Raw genomic sequence first — 27,191 nt, 5'->3', positions numbered from 1 at the left:
CCCAGCCCCTCAGCGCCCCAGCCCCGCAGCCCCCCTCAGCCCCTCAGCCCCGCAGCGCCCCAGCCCCGCAGCGCCCCTGCCCCGCAGCAGCCCCTGAGCGCGGCCGCGCAGCGCCCCGCGGAGCGCTGGGGCGCCCCCTGGGGGCGGGCGGCGGGGCGGCGCGGTCACGTGGCTGTGACAGCGGCGCGGTGCCCGGCCGGCAGCAGTCGCGGCAGCGGCACCGCAGCGCCAGGCGCCGCCGCCAGCTCCAGCCGGGCTGGGAGGAGCGGGCCGGGGCTGGGCGAGGCGAGGCGAGGCGGGAGCCGCCGCCGCGGTGGTGCCGGGCGGCGGGGGGTTGGGGGGGGGGTGGGCCGGGCCGGGCCGAGCCGGGCGCGGCGGAGAGCCGATGCGGAGCGATCGCGGGCGGGCGGCGGCGGTGGTGGGAGCAGCTATGGCGGGGCCCCGCTGAAGGAGGCGGTGAAGGAGGAGGAGGAGGAGAGGGGAGGAGAGGAGAAACCTCCGCATTCCCTCCCTCCGCGCCTCGTCCTCCCGCGCGGACCGCCCGCCCGCCCGCCTCCCCCCTGCATGCCCGGCTAAGACCGCGGGGAGGACTCAGCCACCCGCCGCGGCCCCGCCGCCTTCCCTCTCCCCGTTCAGCCGCGGACAAAGGGGGAGAGCGGGGCAGCCAGAGGAGGGGAGAGCCCGTCCCCGCCGCGCGAGCATGGCGGACCGCAGCCTGGAGAGCGTGTCCCTGCCCCTGGAGGTGCGGGCCCGGCTGGCCGAGCTGGAGCTGGAGCTCTCCGAAGGTAAAGGGGCGGCGGGGCGGGCCCGGCCCTCGCGCGGGCGGCGGTTGGCGCGGGCGGCGGTTGGCGCGGGCGCGCGGCAGCGGAGCGGCAGCCCCCGGCCCGCTCCCCCTCACACACCCGGCGGCCCCGCCGCTTGCCGGGCTGCGCGGGGCTCGCCCCGGCCCCCGGGGCGACCGCGGGCTCCCCTGACGGCCACACAACCCCCCCCGCTTTTCCTCCGTTCGGATACCGGCGCGGATGTTTTGTTCTACCTGTGAATTCCCCCCTCCGCTCTCCGCCGCCGCGCTGGCGAAGGCGGGAGGGGGCTCTGGCAGCGGGGCTGGCCGCCCCAGCCTTGCACGTTGTAGTGCGGAAGGTGGAGAAAAAAAAAAAAAAAATTCCGTAGGGCTGGCTCGGAGGGGCTCGTGCCCTACCGAGGAAATGCGGCTTCACGGAAATCTGCCGCCTACCTGCCTGCAAAAACCTCTCGTTGACCCTGTCGAGGGACTCGCCGCGGCGTCCGCGCAGTGTGTGTCAGTTGCAACAAAATAGCCCATGATAAGGTCGTTTTGGACAATACTACTTAGGTCGCTTAGAGGAAACGTAGCTGGATTATTTTTTATTTTTTTTTTTAATTGCGGGATTTTTTTTTTTTCCCCCCCTCATGTATAATTGAAAGCTTGTGATGATTTTCTTGGCGTGGTGGTTGATTTGATGCTCCGCCGGTTCCCGGGTTGGGAGAGCTCTCATGCAATCCGCATGTTGGTGTCGCCGTGGCTGGGAGCGTGAGCAGGGAGGGTGAGCAGGAGCCTCAGCCTGGCTCCAGTTCCCCGTTTCCATGTGTGTCAGCTCCGGCTGAGGAGCGAGAGGCAGGCAGCGATTAGTGCCTGTCAGGATCTCTCGCTGAGGGGGATTGAGCGCCCAGAGTGCCATCAGTCTTGGAGACGATTTTCCTACATCAGATGTAATCTGTTCCTCCCAGAGGAAGAGAGTGAGGAGTTTTTATATATACTGATGCTAGGGTTGGCTCTTCCCTGAAATGCAGATCTGCAATTAGCTGACCCCCTTTTTTTAAAATAATCCCCCCAGATATCAGGGTTCGTTCACCACTGAAAGGCTACAGCACTTAACAGAAGGGGCAAATGACCCAGCATGTCCCAAAATAGTTATCGGAAGTGGTCGATATATTGAACTGTCTGTCTTTCAGTATTTTTGTAACGGTTTGTAAGGGCTCCAAGCCAGAAACTAAAACGTGCTCTAGCCAGTTTCATCAGCAGGGAGGAATTGATGTTGACATTGTATTTTTCTTTTAGCGCTTTGAGGGTGAAGAGGAGAATAAGCTACTGGGATTGCTTGTGGCACTCATTTTCTGTGTCTCCCATCCCTGAGGGTGCCCAGAAAACCTGAAATAAGAGGAGTTAAATACAACATTGCCTTTCTGTGATGCACTGCCCGTGGATTGGCCCTTATCTGTGGTGGTGAGGGTGGGAGGAAGGATTGTTTGGATCATGGTGTGCGTAACGTTCTCGCTTTATGCAGAAAATGCTTCTTGGTGTGTATCACGTCCTTCTCTATGTACCGTTGTGATACTAATTAAACAGCTGGTAATAAATGCTTGCAGAAGACCAAAATCAAACAGACATAGATAGATCTTCAATAAGAAATATGATAATTCAGTGTACCCAAGTTGTAATACTATTTTACGGTGCAGTTTCTGTAAGCATAATCCGAGAAGGCTCTGAGGAAATGGGACGTGGTTTGCAATTGGACATCTGTATCTGCACTGCTGTAATGTCCCTGCAGCTAGAACTGGAGTGTATTTAGCCCACTGACAATGTCTTTCCTTCAGTGCTCCTGACGTTACACCCACCAGATGGGATGGCTTGTGTTTTCTGAGTGTGGCAGCCTAAATGAAGATGATTTTGAACAAGCAGGTAGGTGGGTGGAGAAAGGGTCAGCATCCCGGTTTCAGTGTCTTCCCACAATCCGCTCTTGATGTGCTCTTAGTCAAGTACATTACATTGCTCAGTGCCTGAGGTAATTAAAGAATTTGCTGTTTAAAGCTCCTGTCTTTAGATGCCCATGTAGCAATGCCTGACCTGTTCCCAAAAGTAATCCCTACAGATAATGAGATCAATCATTTGTTCAGTTTTATTTTGCTGTACAAGACTAGTCATGCTCTGGCCCTGCTGACTATGAGCTAAGTGGTTTTCAAGGCAACTTTGTCATCTTTACACCCCAAATGTATAGCATCTTGCATATGTGCTTAACTTTTGACTGTCATGAGCCAGTCCACTGGCATCACTGGAGTACATTCCCTGAGGTACATGTACGCAGGTACATAAAAGTTCACCAGACATTTTAAGGCATCTCTGCTGCCGTTGTGAAGCAGGCAGCAGGCAGGCAGCTGCATGCTTAAAACATGTTCAAGTCTCATTGATAACTTTGGGAGCTCGGTGACTGCTGTAAATTGTGCCCCTTTTTAAAGTGCTTTTCTGGGTCAGACTTGCTAAGAGAATGTTTTTCAAATGCTGGATGCCTGAATTGGTTTGTTGGGTTGTTTGTGAGCATGAGTTTTTAAGTTTTGGTGCTGCTGAATGTTGTGGGTCTTACACAGCCCTCTGCTTGTACCCAAGCAGTCCAGTTCTCCAGCGCTAAAACTGGTTACGGACAGTGCAGCTTTAGGGACAGCTTCTGCAAGAAAGCTCTTGCTTTGTGGAAGAGAGCACCAACAGGATGATTAAAAGATTGTTTCTTGGCTATGAGCTAAAGCTGTCTCCTTCCTTGCTGTTAGAAGTCTTGAGTGATAGTGCAGGTCCTACCCATGCAATGCATCTGAAAATCTTAAAATAAAATAGCTGGTGTCCGTGTGACTAGACAGCCGGTACTGTGTCACTAGCACAGCCATTAACTGTGCAGATATTTTAATTACAGACTTTGCTGGTAATCATCGTACATTTAAATTTGGCCATAGAATTCACCTCCTCCTTGTAGCCAAGTTCTGAGTTCCTTGTGCATCTCTGTACTAGGCATAGCCTCACTCGCAGCAGGGATGCTGGCAGGAATCTCTCAGGAAGTGGCTGCCGAACAGGTAGCACCTGATTTTTAGAGGATAGGGCAAAGTTCCTGCTTTTTGGTGAGTGTTTATGCACTTCTGCACTGCTCACTAGTTGAGAGGGAGGAGCAGTTCATCAGGAAAGTGTTTACTTGTTCTGCTAAGATCGTCTTTGTGGCAATTCTAACCTGTTGGTTGTTACGTGCAAGCCACATACCTTCTGCCTCCCCTTTGTTGTGGTCTGAGTGGGCTTTTTTGTTTTAAATGTAGCTATTTAAAAGGTACTATAGATTCAAATTGGGATAGCCATTTTATTTTTCATTCATTTCATTATTATGATTTAGGAGGTGAAGATCAGTCAGAGTCAGAAGTGGTTTCCAGTGTCCTCGGCACCTGTGTGCAGGTACTGCCCCACACGGAGTGAGTCATGGAGGGAGTTTAGCACTCTGATGAGTGCTGAGAATGACTTTCACATTGTTGTGTTGGCATATAATGTTCTGTTCAGCTTAAGGCATCAATAGCACACTTCTTGACAGCGTTTTCACTTTTTTTTTTTGGAGGAGGAAAATGCTTCTGTGTTTCTCAGAACATAGAGGCACAGCGGCAGTTTAAATTTTATGAGTATTAGAAGTTGTGGATTCATCCTTACCCCACCAGATATTCTGAAGATGTTTGTCTGGCTGTGTTTGAGTGAATGTGCCTCATGCTGGCATGTTACATGCTGGCATGTTCTTTGACACCTTGTAGTAGTTTCCACTGAGCATACTAAAGTTTGTATTGCTCAAAACTGTAGCCCGCCTAGGCTGATGCAATCAACGTGTCACTCTGCAGTAGTTGTTCTTTAGGGCTGCTTAGAATTTTACGAGGCTTTAGTTTTCTAACGATGTATAAAATTGTACTGGGTGGAAATAGATGAATCATCTTGTTTTTTAGAATAGCTTGAGGGTTGTTAACTGAATAACCAATTTAAAAAAACCGGGAGTCCTCAAAAGTGATGTTTTGTGAAAAAAAAAATCTAGTTCTACAACTCCTCCATTCTTAAAAACACTTAAGAATTTCTTAGAAAAGCCCCTCCAAATATTCTTCTAATTTCCCCCTCAATTTAAGGGTGTACAAGGTTATATTGCCCTTCCAGTTACTTTCTGAACCAAAATTAATTGGGAAAAGATGCTCTATAGTTCTTCCAGTATTTTATCCGAGTGCCAGATAATGTAGCAGAAACACTTAAAGAACCACAGATGTCAGATGGCAAATGTGAAAACCATCCTGGTCAGGAACTGTTGTCCCTATATACTGTGCTAGTTTTCTGATCATCTTCTGTTTTAAACTTGTAAGGCATAGCAGGCTTTCTTTGGTGTTTTATTATTATCATTATTATTATTATTAATTTTTTTATTTTTAATTTGTGCTTTTCTACAAAGAGCACTTTGAAATAAAGTGTCATCAGATCTTTAATGAGTGGTTGTTTATTCCTAAAGGCATGGGCCATGCACTTAGCTAGTTAATTTGGTCCTCAGCTTTTGTGTCATTGTCTGGCCAGGTTTATTGTTTTATTAGGTATAAGGTCTGTCTTTTGTTGTCTGCATGTAGTTGTCTGTACTCATTTGGGGCCAGAAAACTGTAGTAGGCTCCTCTAGTTGTTATTCCTCCATAACATAACTCTTTACCCCTGGAGAGGTTTCAAAGTGTGAAAATTTCAATAACTACCACAACTCTGTGATTTGGGACACAAATCATCTTTTTAATTCACTCCTTGAGAGATAGTGCACTGCTTAGCAAGTGGGTATCACCTGTGCAATGACAAAATGTTAATTCTTTCTGAGTTTAGGTGAGAAATGAATTAAGAAATTCAATACTCACATTTGCTTCTTGTTTTTTTTGAGCCATTAGGGTGCAGTTAGTTCACGTTTGCAGTTCTTTTTCTGGCAAAGAGGGGACTAATTAACTCAAAATACATAAAGTTGACATTTTCACTGAAGTTACAAGATCTAAGGCTTTAAGAAAATATACCAAATATAATGGGAATGATGATAAAAACAAGAACGTTAGCAAGAGAAACTTTTCTTTCTTTGTAAGATGAAGCGTCTCGCATCAGCTGTGTTGTTTCTTGAATGGTGCTCAAGTTGGAGAGGGACATTAAGTTGATTATTTTAAAAACAGGCTAAATTCACTCACAAGTTAATAACCATTTGCATGTTAAGGTACTAGAACTTGAAGGCTTTTTTTTTTAATATATATCTACTAACTTTGCTTTACTGTGATATCTGTAGGTAAGGGCTTTTAATGAGTGGTGATGCGTCAAAAGGATTCTCTGCCACTCATTCAGTTTCAGTACATTGTAATGCCTTGTAAAATAAACTATGCAAATCTCCAGGATATTCACAGAACAGCTGTCCTGAAGGCATGCTGTAAATACACCTTTACTGCCAGCTGATGTTGAGCAGCATGGATGCCCAAGGGTTATGCTTAATAGATCATTCAGATAATCTTTACTGTATTACACAACAGACATACTCAAAAAACTTTTCCCAGGGATGTGTGAAAATTGCCAGTGGGGTGTCAATTTTATACGCAAAACAGGCAATAAGCAACGTATTTATAACTAGAACACGGATTGTAAGGAGCTGCCCTTTGCAGCTTCAGGGTACGTCTGTGTGAGTCTGCTGCACAGTGCAGGGAGCAGGAGCCAGCACTGCTTCCTCTTGCCAAGCCAACAGCGTCACTCACTACACCTGTGGTTGAGAGTCAACATGCTGCTTTTCTCTGGAAGGGTATTGGCCTGCCTTTGTTATTCCATTATAAGGGGAATGCTGTAATTTTGATTCAAACTGTCTTTATTCTAGCAAACCAAATTTCCTTTGGTGTTGAAGGAATTCAGATTTAGCACACCTCTTTCCTTTGTGTTTCATTTTTCTCATGGAAAAATATTTTCATGGTATACGAAAGGCAGATATAATAAATTAATCTTTGATGCAGGATTTGGATTGGGAGCAGCAGAAAGATCAGTTTCTCTGAAGGGACATCAATAGACTCCTTTAGGTTTTCATAACTCAGAATGGATGTTTGTGGTGTGCTACAGAGAATCCTAAATGTACCACAGCTCTTTTATACTTCAAAATGCATTGACTGCATTTTAATTTTTTAAGAGGCTATTTGTATAACACATCAGCCAGGACATACAATTTTTAAAAATAACTGCTTTAATTCCCCGGCAACTGTCAGACAGGATGACTCACTGCAGTATAAGAATTCACCACAGCACATCACAGATTTGACACAGAGTCTTAATCTGTGTAAAATTATGCATGTATATATTCCTCTACCTTCCTGGTGGGTGGGCTTAATTTTTGTCAAACTCCTGATGATCCCATTCTGCCTTCTCTCCTCCTCTGCCTCCTTTTTTAACTCTTTCTTGTTGAGAACATCTTTGCAGTCAGTAGCCCCAGCCATGGGTATGTGAATGCAGCAGTCTTTTCCTGGCTTGTAAAGAGCCTTTCCTGATCATTGACAACTGCCCCTGATTCTCTCCTTGACTGTGGTGGTGTCTGTGGTGGCATTTCCAGAACTTGATTGCTCTCTGCGGGGTTATTTCTGGTCTTTCCTTGTATTGCTAGAGTAAACATACACTAAGAAACTGGAACTGGTTTGGTTTAACTCCACTTGGTGGAATGCATCAGGGAATTGCTCATTTTAGGCCTGTGAAAATCAAGTGGTTTTTTTCAGTAGTCTTATCTAGGATCTGTAATTACTAGCCAGTATTATTTGTTGCTAGGATTAAGTGTAACTTTAAAATGTATAGAACAGACTGGGGACATAGCCGTCTTCTGCAATAAAGAAGAAATATAGGAACAGGAATATTCAAAGCAATTCAGCTTGAGACATGTTGGGAAGACCATGGTCATGGCTTTGGCTGGAGCCTCTGACTACAAAATAGGAGGCTTCTGCCCTAAAGCCTGGTGGAGTCCTGCCAGAGTAGCCTGTGCATGGCTCTTGGGAGGTGGATGAAGGCATGCCATGGTGCTTCTTGTAGATGCTTTTCTGAGAACAGTCAGTTGCTGGTTTTTAGCAGTTTGATGGCATAGACTATTTGACACATAACCTGCAGTGCTTAGAGCAGCATTAAGTGCCAGGGTGTGGATAATTGTCACATTATTTTACAGTAGAAATTAACATTGAAAAGTATATAATGTCTGGTCTCAGTGACGTCTTTTTTTAAGAGTGTTGTGTTAAATGGTTGGATGACTAGAGAAAGAAAGAATTCTTATAAATTATCTAATTACCTTGGAAGGGAAGGTGTTTCATTTGACTTTTGAAAAGGCTGTTTGATTTCCAAAGACTGAACTGGGCCATTAATAGGCCATCCTTTAGGTTGCTAGAGGTGGTGTTTGCTTTTGTGTGTATGGCTGGGTCTGCATAAAGGTGACAGTGGAGGGAAGATGGCATTCTTGAAATGTTGTCTGCTTATATGAAAGTAAAAATGGATGTTAGGACCTGTGTTTGGTCCTGTTTCTGTCTGGGTCCTGAAACTACACCACACTAACCATGACATCTGCAATTTCTGCATTTGTGTCTTGGCTTGATCTTTATGTAAGATTAAAATACCAAAAAAAGATCTTTCAGGTCTGGTCTGGTAGGAGCTGTTCAGAAGCCAAGAAAATGTTTCTTAACAAACTCCATGACAAATACTGAAGTATAAGTAATGGAGCCTGCTTTTTCACTGGTAGGCTGGTGGTTGAAAGTCTGCCTAGACTAGCAAAAGTTTAAAGACTTTTGGTTGGCTGAGAGATCCAAATGAAGTGGTGCTGACACTCTTTTTCCTAGTGTGTGGATGTCTATATGTCCATAAACAGCCTGACAAAACAGAGAGACCCTAGCAACAATATCTTTACAGAAGCAGGCCTGAATTGTCCTCTCTGTGTGGCCTCTCCATATAGAGTTACACTATTAGCAGGATGATTACAGGGCTGTTGCATCTACTACCATTTAATGAGAAAATAGACTAAATTGGTCTTCGAGATCCTAGTACCTCATTACAGAACAGTTCTGGAATTGTACAGAAAGCTTCCTTCCAAAATGCAAATACTCTGTAACTACAAGTCTCATATAGCTACATGCCTCAAGGTCATAGCAAAATCATAGCAAATAATGAAACTTCATCTTGGTGTTTTTTTTTTTTTTTTTTTTTTTTGAGAGGATACCATTAGTCATATTAACTAATATTTTTCATTGTTCTAATTGCAAGGAATTTTGTGTGCCATGCCTGTGTTATCATTGATTAAATAAACATTATTCAAATAACAGGATAGTATTTTTTATGAATGCTTGAACAAATGAAATTATGGCATTGTGGTGACATGCAAACAGTTCAACTTCAGTAAAGAATCTTAAAATGGAAATTGCATTTCAAATGCTAGACTTCTTTGACAAGTGCCTGAGGATGAACAAACAACAGCTATCTAGTGAAACAGCAAAATGCAGAAACATCCCTATTCTTTCCTGAATGATGACAACAGCAAACCTCGCTGCTGAGTTAGCTGGAATAACCTAGTTTCATTTGCTGTATTTTTTAGTCTAAAAAAAGAAATGTTTTGAAGATGGTATAAGTTTTTCTAAGTGCTGTGAAGTGAGGGATTAACTTGTTTTTAGGAAATTAAAAAATACTATTGGATCATAGAGTGATTTTTACTTCTAAGATGAAAAATACTTTAAATAGGCTCTACATTTAATCAGCTCCATGTTGTAATGGAGAAAGGTGATTTGTTTTGTTGAGCTAACAAAAATGGCAGTAGCAGGAGTTAAATTGAATGATTATTTTTTTTTAATGATGAGGAAAAAAAAGTCTTGCAGTTTATGAGTTTTATGCTGGTAAAGCGTTTGACACATTCCAGTCATAAGGTTTTTCCACTCATCTGTGTCTTTTACAAACTCTGACTTTAGTTATATCAGTATCCATACCACAGACTCGGAAGAATTTGACAAAACAGTTCAGAAGAACTCTTGAAGAGTGACCAAGAGTGGAGACATGGACATTAGGAATTAAAGCATTCCTAGTAAACATCATTACCAGGAGAAAGAGGAGGAATTAATTTTGATTATTTGACAAGCTTTATACTGGGGAAAGAGGAATACTTAGTGTAAAGTTGTCAGTCAAAAACACAAGAAGATCCAACTTCTAGCAATGGAAATTAGACAAATTCAGACTGGAGATAACCCAGAAAATATGGCCAGATAAACACTGGAATGCATAGAAAGGAAGACTCAACAGCTTTCTAAATCAATCAATCAATCAATCAATCTACCTAGTAGTAGACTTAATAGAAGGCTCCTTTCTAAGAAACACTGAATGTAAGAAGTATGTGTATGTAGACAGATTACATAAACTGCCAAATATACCTGGGTAACTTAAAAAAACACTACAACAGTTGAGAAATTCAGTTTTAGTATGTTTTCAGTAGTTTACTGGTGATGGCATTTACGTGTTGTAATAATTTAAGTCAATATTGAACACTCTAAGGATATGCATACATTACAGTTTGAGAGGGTATCAAATGCAGCTGCTCTGATAATACTTGCTTAAATACTGGCTGCTCATATATTTACCTGTAGCTCAAGGGACTTCTGTATAAGTGTGAAGTGGCAGAACAGTAACATTTTTAAAAGCTCCCTTAAATTTTACTATATGTAGCTTGATCATTGGCTTTTACATAAAGATATTATACTTTCTTAATAATTTGGATAAAGAATAAGAAAGCACTCACTTCCTCTGAAGATTAATCCTTCCTGCATCCTATTCCCTGATACTTGAGAAAGGTGAGGTCTGTACTCAACAACAAAAATCCTGCTTTAGGTGTGTCTTTCCTTTTTAGCTTTTTTTATGCAGTAGGTATGTATTATGGTGGATGTCTTCAGTAATTTTGTATGTGATTTTAATGCACCTTGAATCTATGCTTTTCCAGCACACTAAGGTGCAGCTAAGGAGAAGCCCCTTCCTACTCTGACGGCAAACCCAGTTCTCATTGGAAGGTTTCATTGGGATGGCTGCTTTTTGCTGTGATGTCTTCGCTCTTGCCTCACTGGCCAGTCGTAGTATCTTGGATTTGCTCTCTGTGTCAGGGATAAACATGAAGGGTATAGGAGCAGTGAAAGTGCTTCTGTGCCTTTTTGCTGCCCCTGGAAGGTCTATGAAAACTTTTGTTTACTGGGAGTTTTGCAAAGCTGTTATCTTTGACCTTCAGAGGCAACCTCTTCTGGAGCACAGTGAAACCCAGGAAAGCATACTCTGTCTGCAGTGGGAGGAGTAAGGTATTTCCTTTGCTTAGCGCAGACACTTTTTCTTCTTGAGCATGATGTTACCTTAGCCAGTAGCATCTGCTGATGGTAGTCATGAAGAAGATAAGGGCTCCTGTCAAGTCTGGTATTTCTTCTTCAGCTTTGAAGGTCAGCCTCCTGTTGTTTTAGTTTGTTTTTGTTTTTTTCTTTTTCTTCTTACAAAGGGTGCTGTGCAGCCAAGGGAGGTGATTGGGATCACCTTGTGGAAGAATGGATAAGCTATGGGCAGGGATGCCTTGAGCCAGAAATAGGCACAGTGATGCTAAATTTAATTTTTGACTGCTGGACCTTTTAGAGATATTGGTAACTTCTGGTAACCTAGTCCATGACAGTTTTCGCTCAATGGTGTATTTTTAGAACAACAAAAGTTCAGTGCCAATTTCTTTGTCCTTCGCGGTGGAACCGAGGCTGGTTCATGGAACAGTTCTTTGTGCTATTCAAGAAATATGCTGGGCTGTTTTCTGTCCTGAAGATCATGCAAAGACCACAGCACCTCTAAAACTGAAGGAATTTCAATTTGAATTCCTCTAATTGTATAGTGCTGTTTGTCATTCCTATGTGGTGGTCTGGCTTTGGCTTACCTGCAAAATGCTCTTCTGTGTATTTCGATAGGAAACTACCACCTGCAGTGTTGGGTTTATTACGCATCATTCAAAATGTCAAATTGCATGTGTATGTTGCTTCAGATGCACTTTGGCTCCTCATTATTGTAATTGGTTACTTCTAGTAAATAATAAATGTGGTTTTAGTTTTTAACTTCCTTTATGAGCCAGTCTGCTTCAGCCTCATCTGCCAGCTTGTTCCTCTGTACTTTTTTAGAACTGAAGAAAACTTGAATATCTAGGATTAAGTTAAACTGAAACTGGGAAGAAGCCAGTTTTAACATGAACAGCTTTGTGATAGGAATTTTGCACAATCTTTTACTTTCTGTCATAAATCTGCTCTAACTCAGACTCCTGAAGAAGTCTCCCCTGACTTCTCTCTAGAAGCAAGGTTGTTTTGCTAGTGAGGCTCATGTGAGAATAGTTTGAAAATGGTAGCTGATAGATGCTACCTAAATAAGACATATCAGTAATAATAAAACATGTTATGTATTCTTCTTTGTTAGAAATGGCTCACATGGGTATGTTAAGGTTAACAGAGAGGGAATAAAGCATCTAACAACCATATCCTTCTGAAATACTGTGGTATCTGCTTTTTTCTTGGCTTCTTTTGAAAATATGGTATGACTGTTGTCATGAGCTGGGTCACCCCCTTCACTGGTTTCTGCATTGCTCCCCTGCACCCAGCAAGGACAATAAAGCAACCATGCCTCCCTGGCCTGGGTTCCTATGCTTGTACAGTAGGAATTACAATAAAATTACAATAGGAATTAAAGTCAAGGGGATGAGTGAAGTCTCCCCAAAATAGAAGAATGGGTGTACTCTCAATGTAAAAACTGAAGCTTCATTTCCAAGGGCTGAAATAAGGAAGGAGTGTAAGATACGCCAAAATACATACTGTATTTATTTTATCACTCAGAATGAAGTCCAGTTCACCTAAAAATAAATGGCAAAAACATCAGGACTGCACTGCTGGCTGTACTTCCTCTTAAAGCTATGTCTGTGAATAGAAAGAAAAATTCTGTATTTAAGGATCTCTCCCAGGCTGCATGGTAGACAGAAACCAATACTTTTTTCTTCTCCACTTCTCTTTGTGTCTACTTATTGTTGGTACTAAGAGAACATGTTGCATTTTAAAGCGTTTACATATATGGAACAGCAGGCCAAGATATACTCCCAGTGGAAAGACAGGAACCCCATTCAGGACTGAGAAACCAATCCATATTTAGATAAGTTGTTCCCCATTTGCTGGAAGCAGCTAGTGATCACAAAAACCCTATAGCATTTCTGGTCCTTTGTGAAAGGTAATGTGTGGTTGGTGTCGCTTTTGCCTGTGTGACAGAGAAAGAGAAAGCCAGTGTATGTTCCTTTAGCTTCCGGTTTTTAACTCTCCTCATGCTCTCTCTTTTCCCCCATTGTTTAATTGTAAACTCTGACCTTTGGGGCTTCTCTCCAAAGGCGTCTGGCCCAGGTATGGCAGGTTGGAGTCAGTCCACCATCCTGCCCCAGGTATTCCTGTTCCTCGATCATCCATCACTTCACCATTCTTCTTAAACAGAAAATTTGTGTGCAGTGTCACAGTGTTCGTTCATGTGATCCCTCCTTTTGCAAAAGCTTTTTTACCATGTGAAAGAGAGCTCTTGAGACATGTCAGAATGAACATGCTGAAAATTGAAATATTTTATTTTTAAATTGATTTAAAACAAATTCTTTTCTTGGAGCAACAGACTTGTTAACTACTGAAACTCAAAGATTGTAGCGACACTAGCTAAGGTGTATGTATTCTGCTAATCATGCTGGATGTTCGCTTTTTTAGTTACTGCTGTTTACTTCTACTTTATCATATTTGCTTAGAGCTAGATTAGGGTATTCTCCATGCAGTGTGAAGCATTTATGGAGAGAAAGTTTCTTAAAATCTGATCTGGGGATAAGTCATGACATTATTTTTCCATCTAAAATTGCATTTCTCTTAATAATGGACTCATTCATTGTGTTTAAATTCACGTGAAACACACACTAAAAAATACAGCTTATAGAGCCTAAAATTACAAAGGAGCTACTTGCAAATAGCCAGCAGTGCTGTCTACATGGTGAAAACCATTTAAATTGTTCAGACATAAAGCAAGGATTAGAAACTGTATCTGCAGATCATCTTTGCATATTTATGAGTACACCTGTTATACAAGCAGTGGAAAGTGCTGAGATTCCTCCTGCCCTGTGCCTTGGTTCACAGAGTGAAGAAAAACAAGATCGTTTGTCAGTTTAAGTCTTTTAAATCCAAAGTGGAGCCTTATCTGCCTAATAGCCTACTAGCAGAGAAAGATACTGTTTGGGTTCAGCAGGGCTGTATTCATGTGACTGTCAGTGGCTGAATTACTGCTCTCAGTTCTATATAAAGATTCCTGCTCCCACCCTGCCCCTCCCCAGCACTTATTTAGCACAATGTGCAGCATGCAGTGTGGCTGTGAAACACCCCTGAAATACTGAATTATGTCTCCTTTCACACTTGAATATGGTAAAGAAGAAACAAGTAAAGAGCTTTCTTCTTGGCTTGTATTAACTTTCTAGCTCTTGGGTTCAGCACCAGCTGAGGCCGAGTCATGTTACTTGAACATAATTTCGGGCATGGCCTATATTCAGGGGAAGAGTTGAGGGGTTGTGTGATTTCTATATCTTGCAACCCTTTGGAGCTCAGTGCAAGTGTTACTCTTAGTTTAGACTTGATGTTAATTTGACTACCCACAAAATACAACTCCTTGGGGAGCCCAACTTGTGACAGCAGTACTGAGGGTACACCATACGGTGAAGCTGGCTTTTCAAAGTCCTGTTCAGTGTTTCTGCTGCCTCGCTGCTGTTTGCAGGTGGGTCATGATTCCAGTGATGCTTGGGTTTACAAATGAAAAAAAACCAAACAAACAAGAAAATTAAAAAAAGGAAAAAATTCTTGTGGGTGTGGTGTACCCCCCCAAAAAAAATTTCTTTTTGTGGATTTTAAAAGTTGGGTCAGTCCAGCAGTCTGCTATGTAGTGTAGCTTTGTAAAACAGCTATGCCCTACTGAGAACTGGGATCTAAAACACATGGATGGAGGAAAAGATGGATGCATTGGGAAGGGATGTGTGTATAGAAACATCTTAATCCAGTTTGGCTGCTGAATAAAATATTTTATATAACTACACTGTCTGATATACAGAAAAAAAATTCACCGTAGGGCAATACAACAGGTTTCCCAGAGAGGTTGTGGACTCTTTATCCTTTGAGAAACTCAAAAGCTGTCTGGACATGGTTGTGGACAACCTGTTTGAGGTGGCCCTGCTTGAGAAGTAGGGGTTGGACAAGATGTCTTTTAGAGGCTCCTTCCAGCCTCGACCATTCTGTGATACACCCTTAAATTTGCACTCTTTCATTGATAAGGAATTTCACACTTCCCGGTACATTTCTTCTGGATTTCGCTTTATGTGGTTCTTGGAATAATGTGCTCAGCCTCTCCTCCAGTATTGTCGTACCTGCTATCAGTGCCTCCCCAGCTGAGATCTTCTGTAGCACCAGTTTTTTAAGTTTTGGCTGTGATTATGCCACGTGCACATCAGTGATAGTCAACAAAAACATGCAACATGGGAGTTGAAGCACCGTGCATTAAACAGATACTTGATTTTGAAACCATTTCACTTCAAATAATGTTGCTTGTTTTTTGCATGCAGAACTTGATAATGGAAGTACATTTACATCTTATATAAACGATCTAGAATTCAAGCGTGGGTAAGATTGCTTGTGATTATTTTAATACTGTCATTATGATTATCACTGACTGTCAATTAAAGCATTCCTAGGTTTTTCTCTCCATATAGTAGTATATACCTTGTTTATATCTGTCAAAAAGTAATACCTTTGGTTCTCTCAGGAGCAGGGAATTGAACAGAATTGAATGGCTTTGAAAATAAGTATGTTCGACTAGTTATTAACACCAGTTTTAGATATAAAATATCTTGAATCTTAATGAAATTTAATATTATTTTTATTGAAACCTGGTTTGAGAGTTGTGTGCAGCTGTAATTGTGCACTTAAATACTATGTATTTTTTCAGAGTTTATTGTCAGTAATACAATAATGATTCCTCCTGACTAAGCTAGAATGCAGTTACCAGATACCTTGGCATTGTAGAACCACCCACAGTAAGATCTTCCTATGAAAAGTCTTTGGTGGCTGTGGTCCTCTAATGAATATTTGGCCTCATGCTATTAATTCTTTCCCAGCTGCCAGGCTTTCTTTTCCTCTCTATAAAAAGGGAAGCTGGACTGCATTTATTTCGGTATGAACACAGCTTTCAAATATGGAAGAACTTCCATATCCACATTGTCTCCTGACTATTCAGTGAGCAGCTGGATACAGCTTTTGGAAGAGAGAGTTATGCAGAGTATGGTCCCAATTCAGCAAAGTATTTTAAGCATGTGCTTCAGTCTCATTGAATCTACCAGTTTAACTTAAACCAAATTGTCACACGTGGGGTGCCCATATCTGTCTCCTGCACGGTAAAAACAAATCCTAGGCATTTTCATTGCTTGCTTAAAAAAGAGAGTTAGTGTTAATCAAGGGATCAACAATCTTTCGTTTGGATTACTGTGTGAAAGGTTAGGAATCTTAATAGCATTTTTTTATTTTTTAATTATGCTGAACTATATATTTAATATTGTCAGGTCATTAGATGAAGAAGAACAGAACTGCCCGTATGGGGTTCTCATTTTGTGTGCTTTCTCTGTGCTTTACTCAATTTGTAGATTTAAAAGATTTTGGGTGATGACATCGTTTCTACAGTATGAGGTTTGAGGTCCTTAATATTAGCTTGCTTCTGTACCACAGCCTCAGAAAGAGAATTGTGTCATGCATGTTCTGAATGAAGAAGTGTCTTTGGATGCCTTCAGGGTAAAGATAGTAATTGAATGGATGGCAGTACTAGATTCCAAGACTTGGTATCATGTTGATGTTAGTAAGTCAAAATCCTACGCCGGAGGGTACAGTGGTAACCCCAGTTTTCAGATGGGCAGGAAAGCGTGAGGCGTTGTGATACTTGAGAATCTGCTTTAAAAACCAGACTAACCAGATAGCAAGGAGAGAATTTCCATGAGATAATGGATGTCAGCAGAAGAGTAATATAATGAATATAATTGATAACTATAGAATATGATATCATAAATATTTTGGCAAAGGATATGTTTGATTAACTTGTGTTGAGTTCTCAGAAGCCATGTGTTACAGAGATGGACCTCCTGTCTGCAGCAGTATGAGTGTGATCACCTTAAAAGCCTAAGGCAGATCCTTGTGTTCAATATACCTGCTGCCTTTGAGTAAGAGTGAGGAAATGAAGGATTACAAAAATTGCCTTTCCTCCTAAATACCAGCAGATTCAGGCATCCCATTTTATGGAAAATGTTTTGAGTCTGTTTGTCTTTACCTTTTGCTGCAAGGCAGGAAGAGGGAAGAAGCAAGGCAGGAAGAGCAAGGCTAGAGCTGTTTTTTGTTTAGTTTAGTTTAGTTTTTTTGGTTTTTGTTTTGTTTTGTTTTCTGATATTGCCTTAATGAAAGGGGCTCATAGGCCAATTACTGTCATCACCAGCCAAAGATAAAAATGCCTGTTTCCTGTTTTCCAGGGATGAGTTTGCAGCTCAGGCATTTGGAAAATCTAGATCCAGCTGGGTGGTTTTCCAATAACTGTATTCAAGCCACTCTTCTTACTATGGGAAGAAAGAGGTGGTTGAAGATGGTTGAGAAAATTAATTTATTTTCTGGATTTTCAAAATGTCAAAAAAACAATGGGAGAGGCCAAACAATAGCTATCTCTGTCCTTTGACCTTTAATGGCAAAGGCGTAAGTTGTATCAGTTTTAGAAATAAGTGTATTACTGTCATCAATACATGAAATAAAAGATTCTGTTCAGGATCATGGAATACACTTATGACTTGTTTTGCATTATTTTTTTTTACATCTTCCTTTTACCATTCATAGTGGTGTTTTCCTCAGTGTACCTGTGCTGACCTTGGTCTGAAGGATCACTGTTTTCCCACTGAGTTTGTTTTGCTTCATTAAGCCGTATGAAAACATAGTGGTTGCAAGGAGCTTGGTCCTCTTGAAATATCCTGCGTTTACAGTGGTTTTGTTCCCTTTTACTGTGTTTCATAAGACCTGAATAATGAAATAAACTTTTGATTGTTTGTGCAGTAAGAGGAATGGTCTGCAAAGCCCAGAATAAAGTTATTGTGTGTACCCACTGCTATGGGGTGAGGAGGGTGTGAAGTTACTGTCACTTTGATGAAATAGCTGCAATTTAGACATAAAAATGTATTTGAATGAGGAATATGTAATCCATTAAAGACTAAATGTGAAACATTAGGGTACCTAAGAATTTAGCTGTGGAAACATGATTTATTTTCAGTGATCTTTAAGGAAGTAGCTTTTTAAATGGTAAAAATCCATACACAGATGTCATTTTTACATGCTGTGTGCCTGTGTGGGCATATCTAAAGATGTAAAGGAATATACATGCAGAGAAGATGGGGAAAGAAAAACCTCACACACTGACTCCTCAAATGAACAAATCTTCCCACTTAAGGGAATGTTATGGGAAGCAGCAGCTCCCTTAGGGATAGGCATGTGCAAGTTACCCCTGTTCTGAGTCATGGATTTTTCTTCAGCTTTGTGGCTCAGATGTGCAAGCCCCTTCCCCACTGCTCTCCCAATTCCTTAAATAACAGCTGAGGTCAAAAGGGACAAAGGACAGATCACTGTCACTACGAGGCCTTCTAAATCACACCAGGGTACGTGGGATTTCTTGATGCTCAGTCTCAACTGTCTGGTACAAGAAGATAATTTTAATCCTGTTCTATTTATTGCTTCTCAGTAGTGTTTTGGTTTTGTGCTGACACCCTTTCTAATGAGTCACCAGTGCTTTTGTTGTAAAACGAACTTAACAAATATCTTTATTCCAGTGAGTTTTGTGATGCGTATGTTTCTACTCGGTCACATGAAATGAATTACACACTGCTGTTGCTGAATTTACAGTGATGTCTTTTGTCTTGGAACAATTAACCATAATGACCCTTGGTACCTCAAAATACACAGTGAATAAAGTAAGTAACTATTGTATATGTATCTTGAGTCTTCTTATAACACATTGCACCTTTCCAGTTGCAGTGTCTGGTGATCTCTGCAGGGGCATTTTGTTATAACCAAATTTAAAACTGTAGTAAATTCAAGCCCATATAATTTGTTGGGAAAATAATCAGTTTAGCAGATGGGGACACAGACATACAGAAGGTCTTTGGATGGAAGCAAAAGAGCTTTGGAATCCAAAGCTGACTCAAAGACTTCTCAGCAGAATTAGGCAGAACTGAATGGTAGGAGAGGTGAATGCTGCTTCTGAACAAGAGCTCTTTCTCTGTGCTTGGAGTGGTGGCTGAACATACATGCTCAAACCTCCCTGTCAGTGACAAAAGCAGTGTTTGCTTCCCAGAGCTGTAGCACAGGCAGAATAAGCAGCCAAGCTGCAGTGGTTTCACCACCTGAAGCGGTGGCTGCACTGACAACTGGTTAGTTGCCAGTGTCTAGGACCAGTTCTCCCAAAGAGTCTCTGGATGAACACGTGCAGGTTACGCCTCCAACCAACATGTCAGTTAAGTGCTCCAGTGTAGAAATAATGGCATGTCAGTAGCTCCAGATGAGAGTTGTTTTGTTTGAGTTTTTCTTTAAGGTAGAAAAAAATTAATATATCTGCTGATCACACATGCAGAAAGGTTCTCCTCGTACTTCCTGTGTCGAGTCTTAATACCCTGTGGATGAACTACAGTTAGTGTTAGATGACCATGGTGCTGGGGAAAAAATGTACTTTGTTTCCAGCTCGAAGTTCTCCAGTGGTGACTCATCCTTAGGTCTTCAAAAAAGGCTCTTATGTTTAGGAAACTAATACTGTATATAGCTTCCTAAAAAACTACTAGTTTAGGTTATGAAGTTATGTTTTATTGACAAACCTGAGGTTGATGTAACTTAGTATATTGAAGTTGGTCTCCATTATACTTTTAAGAAATTGAATTGCTGCTGTGGGAGCAATGTGATACCACTTAAAGCCAAGAGCAAGTACTTAGATCTTGCTTTACAGTCTACTATAAAAGGCTGGGGGGCATTTTCTTGTGGTGTGTCCTGTGAAAAACTGCCTGGACTGGAAATGGTGTTATGACATTCACATAGAATAAATGTGTATCAGAATGGTGTTGTAAAGTTGTGCAACTATGGGTTATATTAAGAGTGTCGGTGCAAACATAGTTGCATGGGACATACTGTTTTATTATGGACTTAGTTGTATTGAAACCAGCTAGAACTGAAACATATGGTTAAAAGTGAACAAATATTTATGGATTGCATGGTTAAGGACTCTGCTGTTCAGGGATCAGTTACAAGACTGGAGCTAGAAGAAGAAAGTATCCACAAGGGCAAGTAAAAATAAAGGATTCTGGAAAAATCCTAAAAGAGTTCAACTGGACATATAAAGGATTCAGTACAAGAAAGACCAGGACTAGATGAGGTATCTTAACCATTTTGGGAGACTACACTATATCCAGCATTTTTAGTTCCAATAGCACTGCAATGAACACAAAACCTGCTTGTGCAACCGTTTTTAAGCCCCATGATCTTTCTGTTATTTAATATGGTATTGAGTTCTTCAGTCTCAAAGACTTTCACATCTGGAATAATTTTATTAATATTTTTTAATAATCTAAACAATAATTATAATACTGTTATACTGTACACTGCAAGAATAGTCTAAAGAATGAGCCTGAAGGTCCTTTAATTTTTCCTTTTATTGGACTAAATGTTTCCACTTTTAAAGCTAGAAAAATGGTATTCTGGATGTAGCTGCAACTTTTAAAAATGTTCTTTTAATAGGCCAGAACTGCTGTCTTGGAAACACATGGTTCTTCTTATTCCCTCTTGCCCTTTTTATATCTGGCAATGACAATGAAGGAAAAACAGTAATAGTGTCCAGTGGACAACAGGAAAAATACAATGTTGGAACATTTTAACAGTGAAGCAACAAGCATCTGTTCTTCAGCACCAAGACTTAGTTTACCTTCAGGTATGTTCTGTTGTTTCAGGTGAGAATCCTTCAGGGTGGCATTGCCCCTGGCTGTCTGTGCCATTCCTTTGCTTGTGAGAGAAGCTGAGGCAGCTGAGGATGTATTCTGGTACCCAGCTGCTCCACTGCTTAGTTCTGTGTAGCTTTTAGATTTTCTTCTTTTAATTAAAAACTCATCTGAGTTTGTAGCATTATGAAGATGATGAGGAAGGGTAGTCCAGACCTCTGGAGGCCACTGATTTAGGTCGAATCTCAGAGTGCGCTGTTGTCTATTTTTAAATGAGATTCCCACATTACTTGGCTGTGAAAGTTAAGTATCCAAAAATCAGTCAACAGCTTACCCAACAGCATTTGGTGTCTGTTCCAGAGCTCACGTTTGCTTGAGTTTCATAAGTGCAATATATATACCTGAGTAAGTAATTCCTCCACTGTTTTTCATATTTAGGATCTGATACACATGAGTTCAATCGATCTCTTGTCTTTCCTACATAGAATATTTTTGTTGTTGTGTGTTGTTAAAGCAGCACCTGAAACCGTAAGACCTTGTCTGTCAATACTAGCACTGAAAATCATCCAGGGATAGTTCTCTGGTCCTGTGATGGAGTTGCGCAGCCTGGCTGACATGTAGGTGTCTAAATCTTTGTATAGTATATGGTCATATCCAAACTGCCTACTGCAAATGCTGTTTCCTCTGTCTGGGGCAGTGCTGGTTGTCATGGGCCAAAACTGTGTGAGTGAGAGCATTAACTACTGGACAGAAGCCTGGGTCCATGCTTGACCACATCCCTGGCCCTGTTGTCTTTCCTGGGTATCTCAGCTGTGAATGAAAGCTGTTGGTTTTAAGAGGATAATACGACAACAGCCTCAAAAATGAAGCTCTTCCCAAAGAAAAGAAAGTCAGTTGGAGTATGCAAGCCAGTCTGAATACTGTCCCCCAGCAGCCCCATATGGGGCTTTTGCCATTGCATTTGCCTTGCTTCCTTCCCAAGGGATAAGTAAGCAGAGCACTTACATTTCCTACAAATTACCTATTTAGCAGAATGATGAGACAGTGATAATACAGCCTTCCCTTGAGATATGGAGGTGTTGGTGTTCACACTTTCTGCTTAAAGCAAAAGAGGGAACATCACACAAAGGATTACTGCTGTCTCTGGGAGGACTGCGTGGTGACAGTTCAGAGTTCACGAGCCTGTAGTTGGTCACTTGGCATAAAGGTAACTGCTTCCTTACGGCTTCCTTATGAAGAGAGGTCATTATTGAGAAGTGGGAAGAATAAAATAGAAGTGACAGAAAAATAGTTTCCAAATTGAAAGCATTTGCTGTTAATAAATACTTTTTCTAAGTTTTTATATCCTGTATTTTGGTCAAATCTTGGGTTTTTTTCCCATTTTTTTCCATGAGCTGATGTCATCACTGGCTCCACCATGCAGTTTCAGAGCTATTGCCTTAGATTGCATCATAATGTTAAAACTTTCCAGTTTTAACCCAGAATGTCTTTCCTAGAACAGTAAGCAGATGACCCATTTTAACCAAATAATGTCAGTTTTGAGCAATTTAAACTTTATAACCAAAGGCAAGCTGGATCAAGACTTCCTGGGTGCTTTTTTTTTTTTTTTTAAACTGCAATTTTATACTTGTATTTAGTGTCAGTATTTCCAAAGAATATGGGGGGGTGGAGAGAGGGTGAAGAGTGGGATATGGAAAAGTGTTGGTTAAAAAATGTCGTCTCTTCTTTATTTGTATTTCCCGTTTTCCCCCTTGTGACATCTCTGAGAATACATAAATTCTTTCAATCTATATTCTTGCACGTTATTGATGTATTTTTAAATTTGATTAGGATTTGGAATATATTATTAAAACACAAGGATAGCTTGTAGTAAGAACTAAGAGACAGCCAAATGCTGTCATTTGAAATTGTCATGTTAAAAAAAAAAGTTCACGAAAAGATTAAGACAGTTCAACTGTTGACGATATTGTTTGCAAAATAGAAAACAGACTGAGGGTTATTATGACATGGAGTTCATACACACGTTGAACTCCTTTCACTGTAGGGCAGTGTTTGTTGGGAGCTGTAGTGTTTTGAGGAGCGTGAATAACGGCACAGAATTGTTCATTATTGTTATTCACTTGTTTGTGTTTAGATTCATTAATCTTTTCTGTTTGTCTTAGCAGAGGAAAAAACCCACAACAATGGAGAAACATGCCTGGTTTCCATTCTTATCCCAGATTTCTATGAGTTTGCTGTATTAATCTAGCTCCATTTGCTCATATTGGATCTCTACATAGAATGTTTTTGGCTCTCCTTCATCTTCTAAATGGGTGCCACTTACTGCAACAATGTGCTTAATGGAGTTTTAATTCTGTGATCTGCAGTTTTGGGTTTTTATTATTATTAATGTGTGGTTTCAGATATTCTGGATATTTGTTTTTATGAGTTGTTGCAGCTTACTTTGTAAAATGGTAAATAAAGTTAATAATTAACCACATTCTGCCAAGACTTCATGTGTTTGTTTTGGTTGAGTGAAATGCTAAGCAGCCCGTAAGTATATCCCTGATTTTTCTTTTAAAGTTCCCAGGCCTAGATGGGTAGGGTTGCCTGCAATGCATTTTGGTGGTATCATGCCACATCTACGAATATCCTTGTGCCACATCTATTTGCATGAACTGACATCTTAAAAGTCTTGCCTTCTATTTTACTGTTTTCCCTTCCTATGTAAATCACTGTTTAGGACATATCCAAAAAGTAAATTAACCTGTGCCCTAGCTCTGCTGACAGCCACAAGATGAAGTGTCTGTGTGTTGTTTTGATGCAGGAAGTGTCAAAGATATTCTTGAATTCTCTGGCAGAGCATTTTGCCTGCACCCCCAGCACTGGTGTGAGGCTTTCCATACCTGCTGCATCTGCTCGCTTATGTTTTAACCTGACGTTTAAAGGAAAGATTTGGGATTAGCTGGCATTCATTGGAGTTTCCTTTACATCTTTATTAGTCAAAGATGATTGACTTGTGGAAAGCATGAATCTTCCTGCTTATAAAAAAATAAATAAATCATGTTACTAAAATTTTTAACTGCACATGTCACCATTTTGTCAGTTTCATCTCAAAAAACAAGCTAGAAACCTAATGTGTTTCAAACGTTTTGAATGTAGGTGTAGACTCTGCAAGTAGTGAATATAAGAGGTCCCTAGGGTTTTGGAGTCACCTGGCTGAAACCAGTCAGAACAGTGATACTCTGGATGCATGACTGCACCTCTGAGCATGAACAGAGGTTACTGAGGGCAGGAGGATGTCCTGACATTAACTGTAGACCATTTGTCATAGATTTCATTTGACTGTGCTTGTTGTGAAAGCCTGCTGCTGTAGAAGCACAGCTTGCCCATGCACAGGGAGCAGTTAGGTGTAGAGAAGTTCGGACACCTATATTCATTTGCCATCTTACATGGAATATTGGAAAGTCTTCAGAAATGGCTGACTGGGAGACCAAGGGCCCTGCTATTAAAAAAAATCCCGCCTTCTTCTGAGTTATTGTTCTCTGCATTCTTTCCCCCCAAACCCAAATATTTCATTTTATTTGCTTTTAGCTAGGAGAGAAATACAGAAAAAAACTGAGGAGCCATTACTGGAAAATTCTGACTCTTACTGTGTTTCTTGGATGATATAAGTACAGTGTTCTTTTGCTGACAATTTTTTTGTTACTTTTTTTTTTTTGAGTATGTGTTTTTTCTGTTTTCACAGATGCTTTGTGTGACAATGCTAAAAATAATTTCATCCCATCCTCAAAACAAAGGCAGTTGGCTGCACAAGGTGTGGGGGAACCCATGTATGACACTGCTCATTAACAGCCATGAGCCATTATTCTTGATCTTGCACAGTGCCTTGTGAAGTTGTTTGCATCCTTAAAAGTGACTGCAGTTACTTGTAGTCTAAAGATGCAAAAAACCCTTCATAGTGCAAAGGTAAACTGCCCTACATTACTGGGAGATTGTTTATGTTGTGAAATGCTATATTTGTGTCACCCAGGGTCAAGATATGAGGCTTTCTATAAGGTTACAATCAGCTTTACAGGTCTTACTGATTTTATAAGCCTTTGTTGGCTTAAAATGTTTTGCAAAAAAGCCTGTTTTACCATGAGATGTTATACCTAGATCACATTTATGGATTTTGCTAGAAGAACAGAGAAGCATGGGGAAATTTTAATTGTGTTTTTAAATTATATTTTAAATATTTTTATATAAATAAATATTATATATACTATGTAATACATAGTATATACTATATACAAATACAGTTTATTTGTATATATATTGTTTTAATGTTTTTAATCCAGGTCTGTCAGACACTAACAAAGTAATATTGTAGAAAAATTGTAACATTGCATCCTTTATAGCTCTGATAAGTGTCTTATGCAAACTGCTAAGCAGATTGAACATCAATGTCTGTATTGAATCTCACTGCAAAAATATTATGCTTGATGACTTGGGAAATGGAGACTTAAAGGTGATTGTGTCCAATATTGTAAATAGTTTGTATCAGCGGGAAGCTAGGAAAGATGCTGGTTTTGTCCAGTGTGAAACAAAGTTAGAGGTACACTTGTCTAGTTCCTAGGTATTACCCCTGTGTACATGAGGAAATGGGGGGGGATGCTGTTTTCTCCTTCTTTGGGTCATAGCTCAATGTGACACTTTGAAAATGTGTGGAGAGTGAACTATATTAATTCATTATTCTTGTTGGGAGCATCCTTGCTTTTGGTGAGTGTGAGGCTCAGTTTCTGACAGGATGGAATTATGTAACTGTCCAGTCTCCCAGGCAAGATTTATAGAGTACATTTTTCCCCAGCTGAAATTCTGACTGAGCCTTAGCCCAGACAGAGGTAAGGCAAAGCTTCCATCCATTCCTGTGGAGCAAGGGTTTAACCCCAATGGTTTGGGGGGGTAACAGCAGAGAGGCATCCGTGTGAACCTGGTCAGGTTTAGTAGCAGCTTGCAGGTGTTTCTTGCAGCCTGGGAGCCATGTGGGCTACTGTGTGCACCAAAATGTGTATAGCAGAGATGTGGTTCAAATGCAAAAGCATTTTCTCATGCTAGAATAGGAGTATTACTAAATCTTCATAGAATGGTCTAAAAAAATGAATGTTCATTTAACAAAAAGTAAAAAAAATTTAGCACTTGGACACTCGCAGCAAATACTGTCAATTCTTACTGTCAATTTCAACTAAAAAAATAGCCAAAGTCACAGAAGTAAATTGATGTGAGAATATCACTGAATGGATTATTATTCTAGAGATGTTTTTCTTGCTGCCTTATCACATGGACAGAATTATAATGCATTTGTTTTTGAAGATGAATACATTAACACCGTTGGTATGTGTCTTTCTGCTTGCACATTTATATTTGTTCAGGGTTTGGACTGCAGGGGAGGCTTAAGGAAGTATCATTACAAGCATTTTGTAGATCTCAATCTCTAAACATCAGTTACAGTGAGCATTTGCTACTGTGGTTGAAGAGCAAGGCTTGCAAATATGTTATGTTACTTTTTTCTTTACTTAAAATTAATAGATCTATTAAAAGTTGCTTATCCATGGATTGGCTGCCTGGTTGCTGGTGTGGCCTTTTCTGTAAGAGAGGACTGGAACTGTATCAGTGAGTAACTTGTACCCATAAGTAGCTCAGCAACTCCTAACAAATAGCTATTATTAGGCAGATTGACTGATGTGCATATAATGACACTGACAGGTACAGCAAAAGCACTTAAATAGGCAATCAGAGTAGTTAAATTGTGTGTTTGATACAACTGATGAGGTTATTCTTCTTAAAAATCCTTGCTGAGATAATTTTGGAAAGTACTAAATGCATATATATGGCAAAACAAACAAACAAAAAAGACAAAGCAGAACTCCACGGAAGAAGCTCCAGCTGTCACTCTTTGTTGTTACATGCTTTTTGACCAGATGGAGCTTTGCGATCTTGCTGTTTGTTAAGTAATACGTAGCTCTTCTTTTTTATGTTAAATGTGACTACTTTTTTTAATGCTGTGAGTTTTTAGCAGTAATCTTTGAAGTGGTGGTGGGTATGTGTATGTGCTGCAGAAGTACATATGGTCAATTAATTATGAGGGCAGAGTCTTTTGTAAAGAGAAAGGAAACGTTTAGTAAAAGAAAAGGTAAAATTATAATTAACATGCATCTTTTACACTATGTGAGAAAGTACACTTCTTCAGAATAGTGTTGTAGCCTGATAGTATTTTCTATATATAATTGCAAAAGCAAATGGAAATGCTATATAGCACAGAGCGATATTTCACATACTATATGCCCTCAAAATGTA

General features: G+C 40.7%; 1 protein-coding gene across 5 annotated transcripts in view; it reads left to right on the top strand.

The window, feature by feature from the left end:
- The first annotated feature begins 415 nt into the window (after positions 1-415).
- Positions 416-27,191, top strand: part of DIP2C (disco interacting protein 2 homolog C) — a 321,779-nt gene continuing 295,003 nt past the window's right edge. For all 5 annotated transcript variants that reach the window (XM_051612589.1, XM_051612588.1, XM_051612586.1 and 2 more), the window contains exon 1: positions 416-785. In XM_051612589.1, the coding sequence (XP_051468549.1) occupies positions 701-785 (85 nt within the window). In that variant the 5' untranslated portion in view covers positions 416-700. The remainder of the gene's footprint in view (positions 786-27,191) is intronic.

Source organism: Apus apus, chromosome 2 (genome assembly GCF_020740795.1).
Source record: "Apus apus isolate bApuApu2 chromosome 2, bApuApu2.pri.cur, whole genome shotgun sequence".
NCBI lineage: Eukaryota > Metazoa > Chordata > Aves > Apodiformes > Apodidae > Apus > Apus apus.
This window is presented reverse-complemented; position numbering and strand designations above follow the sequence as displayed.